The 8,929-nt window shown below is 37.1% G+C and overlaps 1 protein-coding gene across 1 annotated transcript in view; it reads left to right on the top strand.

Moving 5' to 3' along the window:
- FH (fumarate hydratase) overlaps positions 1 to 8,446 on the top strand; it is a gene marked incomplete at both ends in the record, with an annotated part of 31,183 nt that extends 22,737 nt beyond the window's left edge. Inside the window, 4 exons of the mRNA XM_084253124.1 lie at positions 789 to 992; positions 2,741 to 2,868; positions 5,552 to 5,705; positions 8,304 to 8,446. Of these exons, the coding sequence (XP_084109250.1) occupies positions 789 to 992; positions 2,741 to 2,868; positions 5,552 to 5,705; positions 8,304 to 8,446 (629 nt within the window). The remainder of the gene's footprint in view (positions 1 to 788; positions 993 to 2,740; positions 2,869 to 5,551; positions 5,706 to 8,303) is intronic.
- Positions 8,447 to 8,929: the final 483 nt, after the last annotated feature.

The raw sequence follows: 8,929 nt of genomic DNA on the forward strand, positions 1-8,929 counted from the left end.
TGGCTATAGAACAGCTTAAGAAGGGGAGAGGGATTTTGTTAGGAAAGGTGGAATCACATGGTCAATTTTATCTACTTTTCATCTTTACTCAAGAGTAATCAGGAATCATACATGTTTATAATAGTTTAGTGTTTTTACTTTCAATATATTTGTTTTTCATCCTTCAAATGTGGTAAGTGTCACTAGATTCTTCCTACTCATTCAGGACTTTTTTTACCCAATATTTTTTTAGTAGCCTTTTATTTCCATATTTGCTTAATAGAAAATGAGTTTAGCAATTACTTATGATCTTCTGTGCAAGAGATAAGCATCGTGATATACATCCTTCTATACATTATACACGTGAATACATCTGGAGGAAGATATATAAGTCTTATTTTCATAGCTAATAGTATTTTACAAGTTTTTACTTTGCCAAACATGCTAAATATTGCTCTGAGAAGATGGACACCATGGGAGTAATAAGGTCATATTGCAAATGTTTCCATATGTATTTATATATGTACTTATGACAAAACTCCTTTTCTGAGATATAGAGGTTTTTATTTCTTGATTTGTTTTATTGATGTAACATTGGTTTATAAGACTGATTCAGAAGTATAGGGTCAAAACCTCTTCAAATGTATGTCATCAATATATGGACAAAGGTTAAATTTTAAAATAAGGATTTTCTTCTGAAGTTAGTTCATTCTGGTCCTTTTACATATCCTGTGACTTATTGTTTAATTGGTGATACTAGATATTTCATTTTTCTTTTTAACTCAGATATATTATTACTGTGTTTTCAGGCTTGCCTTTTGTCACAGCGCCAAATAAATTTGAAGCTCTGGCTGCACATGATGCTTTGGTTGAACTCAGTGGAGCAATGAACACTACCGCTTGCAGTCTGATGAAGATAGCAAATGATATTCGTTTTCTGGGTTCTGGTCCTCGCTCAGGTCTAGGAGAACTAATTTTGCCTGAAAATGAACCAGGAAGTAGTATCATGCCAGGTAAGCTGGTAAATGTTAGAGCTAGAATCTGGCTAGTACCTAGTCATTCTCATCTATAGAACTGTTTCCTTTTGTTTTTAACATAATCCCAAAGAATGGATGGGACATGTGTAGCATACTTGTTACAGAACTTCTGGGAACATCATTCAACAATATAGGAAAAAAGCAGGACCTCCCAGGTGGCTCAAGGGGTTAAGTTTCAATATGATCGGGCTATCGCCAGCCACTGCAACATGAGTTCTATCCCCAGCCAGGGAACTAACCCACATAGCGCAGCAGCCCTCTCCTGTCTCAACCTGCTGCTCTGCTCAGTAGCGTATTTCAGTCAGTCTGCCTGTTCTGCTCCCCACTCTGTCTCTGGTGAATCCTCTCACCCTCTCTCTCCCATACCTCTGGCCTACACCCCAGTTCTTGTATGCATAAATAAATAAAAATAAATCTTTAAAATAAAAAAAGGATTCTAGTTAGCAGTGTATATTTTGATTGCCACCTTAGAAAATGTACAGTAATTCCACTTTCACAATCCAGAGCTAAGAGAATTCTAAAACAGACCATTAACATTGTCAACATGGGTTGAATAAAATTGAATTATAGCAAATGTCTGTTATTTCATTTTTTTGCTATAGATTTTGGCCTATTAGATAAGGGAAGTGACACATTAAATGTCTGCAACTTAGGAAATTATTTGACAAACTCACATATTTATTAAATCCTGTGGAGAATTGTGGGTAGTACTGGTAGATAAATATAGATGGGCGAACAGTGACATTTAAGGAGTGACTAATGAGTTGGTTTCAGAGTAAAGAATAACTTAGAAGCAAGTTATTCATCATTTTTCTGATGACTGACAGCAAAAGCAGAGAAAACATACTCATATTAGCAGGTAACAAAATTGAGAGAGCAGTACATCAGATGATGAAAATAAGATTCATAGAGGTTGGACTAAAACTGACAAGGTAACTTTTTAATAGTAAAAAATAACCTCATTTTACTTTTCTTATATCTATGCATATATAGAATGAGAAAAATTGACAAGAGTTTAGTTAATTACAAATTCAGTGTGATAGCTTTAAAAAGAATTGGTGAGTCACAGATGAGTAAATAGTCGTCCCAACGTGTTGCCTTTTATGATCAGAGGAATCTGGGTTGTTTGATTCCAACTTGAGCTTATCAGAAGAGTGTTACCAGCATGGCCGGGTGCTGGAGACTCATGATGAATAACAAAAGTACAACTTAATGTCAGTTTCCTTTTAGAACCTCCCACATGTTGGTGAGGTGCTAGCTCTTTTATATAAGTGTTCCCATGGTAGACTGCACTTATCTCTATTTATACCATATCCATTGTAATTGCCAGCTCTCTGTTTTCCTAACCTTCAAGCTCTGCAAGTACAGAGCCTACATTTTTTTTTTTTACACACTGCTGTATATTCAGTGCTATCTTCATAAATATTTCTAGAATGAATGAAAACTCTGAAGATGGAGAATACTACATTTAACATATAGTTGTCAGTACTTATTACTCATTAGCTGTTGGATGATTTAGTCTATGGCTACCCATCCCATTTTCTTTAACTGGTTAATTTCATTAAACTGGCACTGATGGTTGGATTTTTATTATATGCCTTGCTTTATTTGACAGAATTAGCTTTTCTTCTTTTCTTGAATTTCACATAAAACCTAATCTTAATTGATACCTGAAGCCATGAGCATATTTGATGTGTATTCTTTCCTTGGTGGATTTCTTCAAGGCAAAGTGAACCCTACCCAGTGTGAAGCAATGACCATGGTAGCAGCGCAGGTAATGGGGAATCATGTCGCTGTTACTGTTGGAGGCAGCAATGGACATTTTGAGTTGAATGTTTTCAAGCCAATGATGGTAAGTTTTAAATTAAATTTTTAATATTTTGAATTTGTTTTTTGTCTTGCATAAAGGTTTTTAGAGATTCTATATATGTGGGTGATATAAGTAGCATTTGGAAGTCAGGTATATGTTAATGTTTGAGAGTTATTCCCAGACATTTATAAGTGACTTTCAGCTGAAGTTTCCCTTTTTTTAAAAAATATTATTTATTTAGGGCCTTCCCAGTGGCGCAGTGGGTTGAGCACAGCTCTGTGAAGCTGTCCACAGCCTCTGCAGCACGTTTTCGATTCCTGGCCAGCCAGGGAGATACCCACATGGTGCGGCAGACCTCTCCTGTCTCTAACGCTGCTCCCCTCAGCAGTATATTTCGGTCCTTCTGCCTGTTCTGCTCCCTGCTTTGTCTCTGGTAAATTCTCTCACCCTCCTGTGCCTCTGGCCTGTACCCCAGTGCTTGTATAAATAAATAAAATCTTTTAAAAAAATATTTATTTATTGGGGGCCTCCCTGGTGGCACAGCGTTAGTCTCAGCACTATCAAACTGTTGCCAGTCACTGTGTCATGAGTTTCATCCCCAGCCAGGGAGCTAACCCACATGGTGCAGCAGACCTCTCCGGTCTTGCCCACTGTTCCCCTCAACAGTGTCTACCTCCCCTCAAAAGGATCTACCTGTTCTGCTCCCTATTCTGTCTCTGGTGAATCCTCTCACTCCCCACACCTCTGGCCTACACCCAGTTCTTATATGTGTAAATAAATAAAAAAAATCTTTAAAAATATCTATTTATTTATTGAGGAAACATTGGTTTATAGCATTGTATTTGATTCAGAGAAATAGGTTCACATCTCCTCAGATTTGCATGACCACACCCAGCAAATCCAGAGCACACCCACCAAATCCAGAGCACCCATATCGATTTATCATATACCATTGGAACCCCTCCGTATTTTGTCCTCACCCTCTCTTTCCCCCTCTGGTAACCTCAGTTCTGCAGTCATAGTTCTAGACTTCATTATACTCTGAAACCAGCTCCCATAAAGAATAAGCAGGTAGAAATAGAAGATAAAGGCAAACCATTTCATATTGGTATGTGGCAGTTTTATTAACCAAAGGAGCTTACTTAAGAGGTTTGTCTTGAGTTGCTGCAAACCCAGTAGTTTTCTGCACCTACCACCAAATTTTGGAATTTTATATAGTGGTTTTAACTCTCTTCAGTCACCTATACAGTCGATAGTCTCACTAATACACTACATGACCATCTCCTTAGAGCAGCTTTTGGGAATGCACATTCTAAGGGCCAAAACTGTGACGTACATTTTAAGGGGAAGCGGTATGGAGCTTTGATTGCTTGGGTCAAGCTCCTAGTTCTCTCTTCTTTCCTCCATTTTATGGAGTTGATCTTAGTTTACAATTGTACAGGTTCCAGAGTACATTTTCTTACCTCAGCAACTGTATTTATCTCACCATGCCCACCGTCAAATAATCTATGAATGCATGATGAATGCATCACCAACCAATGTTCTCTTGATTGCCTTCCTCAACAGTCTCATTAAGCACTTTCTCTGGAGTTCTCTCTCATTTTCCTGTCAGGGTTTCTTTAGTATTATCTCTTTCAATTACCTTTGTCCTTTTTTTTTTTTTTTTTTTTTGTATAGAGGCATGCTTTATTTATTTGTTTGCTGGTCTGTTTGTTTGTTTTGTTTATACATGCACTGGGTACAGTCAGAAGCGCGGGAGGGTGAGAGAATTCACCAGAGCCAGAGCGGGGGGCAGAGCAGGCAGAAGGACCGAAGGACACTGCTGAGGGGAGCAGCGGGCGGCAGGAGAGGTCTGCGCGCCATGTGGGACCCTCCTCCGGTGGCCGGGGAGCAGCCGGGGATCGAACCGGCGCCGCAGAGGCCGCGGGCAGCTTCGCAACCCAGCGCTCAACCGCTGCGCCACCGGGGAGGCCCTACCTTTGTCCTTTAAAACTGCTTTTTCTTTTATCTTTGTGAAAATGGAATAAGATGGCATCTTTATCCAGTTTCTCAGCTTCTGATAATGGAAGCTGGAATGTCATTATGTGGAGTCCTCTTTTTGTGTAGTGTTATATCTAAAAGATAGGAGGTTTATTTTCATTTTATATCTGATGCAAAGTCTGATTTTAATTTCATTGGAATATGCAAATGGCTAACATTAAATATATTCACTCAGTGAATTCACCAAATACTTATTGAGTATTAGTGTGTATCAGGTACTGTACTGATTGGTTGTACTGTACAATACTGTACTGTATTGGTTGCTGGGTGACAGACAATGAGCAAGACAGATTTTTATTTTTTGCCATCATGGAATCTACATTCTAGTGGAAAATAGAAAGGAGACAGAGCTCAATTTTTGTTTTCAAGTTAATTTCGAAATAACTGTCAATAATACCAGCTGTCTGGTAAATATAGGTGCATAATACTAAATCTCTTGTGAATCCTTTTTTTTCTAGACATCTATTTTTTGATCAGATTTTCGTTACTTGTGTGGGTGGTTTTTCACTGTATTTAAATTTCAGTGTCCTTTTAAATGTTCAATTTCTTTGACATTTGTTTTCTTTACCATAGTGCCTTATAAATTGTAGAAGTGTTGTATATTAAATTACATACTCATTTGTTCATCAAATAATTGTTACTGGCCCAAAAAGTTAGGCTTAATAAGTTTTCCTATCTCTCATAGATTAAAAATGTGTTACACTCAGCCAGACTGCTGGGAGATGCAGCCGTATCCTTTACAGAAAATTGTGTAGTTGGAATCCAAGCCAACACAGAAAGGATCAACAAGTTAATGAACGAATCTCTAATGTTGGTGACAGCTCTTAATCCTCATATAGGTAAGGGTTTAAGAAATGATAACGTTATTTTAAAGTAAAATCAAAATACTGAAAAAATTTTAAGACTACTGGATGTGTTTGTGAATAGCCAATTCCTTTTGGATGTTGTCTCAGTAGTAATCTTAAAATACTTGAAATTGCATTAAAAAGACTATATTTTTCATGATAGCATAATACTTTTAAAAACTTGAATATTGTCTGTTTAATTTGAAATATGACAAATTCAGAAGTAGTAATTCAAGCTTATTATAATTGTAACGGAATTCAGACAGTTTGCTATTCTCTGCAGACATTTGTGAAAGGTCCTTTTGGTTGGTAATGTCACTAGGTGGCACTGGCTGTTAGCAAGAGGGAATGAATTATTCTATTTTCTCTAGATGCTCAGCTACACTTTCTTTTGTTGTTTTGTTCAATTCCAAAATGGTAAGTTACCAGTTAAAACAAAAGACAGAGAGACAGAGGAGAAAATGCAAATATTTTGTTTAAAACCATGGTTTTTGTATTGCAGGCCTTTTCCAGAATTGTAAATATTTCATGATATAAATTCAAACATAGAATTGAATTGTAAATTCAACCATATACTATTTAGCTTGTCGGTTTTGAGTTATTTGTTGCATTGTATTATGTGCTAGAAGTTTTACCATCTTAGCACTGAGCTGAGTGCAGTGGTAACATTTTTTGATAGTCTATTTAGAACAAGTTATGACATAGTTATTTTACGTGATACTATTACTCTTTAAAACATTTGTACTTTTATAATCCTTAACTTTCAGGGCAAATTTTATATTCTTGGCCTCATAGTAAGCTGCAATTTCAGTCTTATAAAACTAAAGCTCATTTGACAGCTTCATGTAGGTCTGAGCCCAAATAATATCTGTTCTGTGGTATAGTATTGAAATCGATAATGATATTTTACCCTTTTAATATTATTGTACAACATCATTCAGCTGGAGAGACACATGGGGGAACTCAAAACCTCATATCTATACTTCAGAATTTGTTTTCAAACCATTTAGAGGTACTCCTAAATCTGAATGATAAGTCCTTGTAATAAAGTTAATGTGAGTTAAAGGCTATATGAGGCAAACCACCCCTTACTGGTGACTGAATGAACTTCACAACTCCACATTGTGGTACTCTGTGTGCTCTTATTTCACAGACTGATTACTAATAGTTTTTAGTGGACTTGAAGAAAACTGAAAATGGCTTAGACTTAATGTCATTGTTAACATTAAAGTTAAATATGTAAGCTTAACTTGAGAATTCCTTTTGAAAGTTACTTTGGTCAGCAAATGCCCTTTTCAACATGTTTAGCATTCACAAATTAAGTCAAATAATAAAATTAACTGTGCAATGGCAGACCCTTCTCCCTCACCCCCATACCCCATCTCTCCTCTCCGCCCCCCCACCAGTTGGCTTTGTAGATGTTTTTAAATTACCTGGTGACACATGACATCTTGCTTGGTTGATACTCATATTGCCTCAGTAGACTTATTTTCTTTGATCAGAGTCCTCTGATCTTAGTTTCCTTTTTTATTTTCATTTAATTTTTGTTTCCTCTATTCTTTATTGCTTTTGCATTGACTTTTTAAAAAACTACCTTAAGACACCTGCAAAACGGCCCTGCACCTACCTTTGCTAATTTTAAAAGCAAATAACTCGGAAGTAAACAGTGCTCCTGTGATATTTTGTTCAAGTATATATATGCTAAAACTCCCCCACCTATATTCTTATAATGTCTGGCAAGAGGCCTGTGTGTGGAGAGATAATTAGGAAAGAGCTGTTGGAAGCAGCTGTGCAGGCGCACCTCTCAGCCCTGGCTGCATCGCCCTTATTGTAAAAAGACCTCTTGTCTTTCCACTCTTCTGATCCAGTCACCCCAGTTCCTAGTCATGTAGTATTCTATGTATTTCTGTACTACTGCTGCATTTAGCTTGTTGATGCTTTGTTAGAAAGAATTGTTTCTAAATATATCTGACTATATTTATATGTCTGAATATATTTAGATGTATATTTTTATGTCTTTGTGCTGATTGTTTTGTTTTCTGTCACCTGCGAAAACATCGGCGCTAGTGTGCAATTTCATTTTGGAAATTAATCTGTTATAGAAAGTGAGGAATGCTTAAATCTGTAATGTTTTATAAAAGTAAAGATTTTACTCTGTAAAAAAACAACGGCTCACTGTTAAATATCTTTTAAGAATAAAATGATACTTAAGATACCAGCACCAGGGCCTCCCCAGTGGTGCAGCTGGTTGAGCTCAGCACTGTGAAGCTGTCCGCAGCCTCTGCAGCGCGGGTTCCATTCTCGCCCAGCCAGGGAGAAACCCACATGGCGCAGCAGACCTCTCCTGTCGCACCCGCTGCTTCCCTCAGCAGTGTATTTCGGTCCATCTGCCTTTTCTGCTCCCCACTCTGTCTCTGGTGAATCCTCTCACCCTCCCGCACCTCTGGCCTGTATCCCAGTTCTTGTATAAAAATAAATAACTCTTTAAAAAAAAAGATATCAGCACCAGTATATCAAGTAAATAATAATGTTATTTTGTTGTAGAAAACTGAATTTCACTACTAACTCCTACATTGTCTTTTTTTTCTTCAGGATATGATAAGGCAGCAAAGATCGCTAAGACAGCACACAAAAATGGATCAACCTTAAAGGCAACTGCTATTGAACTTGGCTATCTCACAGCAGAACAGTTTGATGAGTGGGTAAAACCTAAGGACATGCTGGGTCCAAAGTGATTTAAATGAATTTATCATAAAAATAATTATGTTGTATAAAATAAAATGGACTCCATATATTTCATAAACTTTCAATAAATGTGAAAACTGCCATTGAACTTTATTCTCTCTAGCAGAGTGATTTTATCAGCATATAAACCCCCAGGACATTCTAGGTCCAGAGTGAATTTAGGTCCAGTGATGAAGTACTTGTTACATATTGCCAAATCACGTCCTCAGACATTCTTTATTTTCCCGTCATTTGAGGATACTTGACTTCCTGAGTGAAAATGTGTATGTCTGTGGTCATAGGAGCTTATACATGTGTGTGTGCACACACACATTTATCAGGATAGGTTAAAAATACATTGTTAGGACCTACATGTTTCATGTGCTAATCACTCACAGACACACACACGACCTTATTTGATTTCTCATAGAAAAATTAGACTGTGTCAAGAATTATAGGCTATGGATTAGAAAAGGGAAGGGAAACAGGCATGT

Source organism: Talpa europaea (genome assembly GCF_964194135.1).
Source record: "Talpa europaea genome assembly, chromosome: 14".
In the NCBI taxonomy this organism is placed as follows: Eukaryota; Metazoa; Chordata; class Mammalia; order Eulipotyphla; family Talpidae; genus Talpa; species Talpa europaea.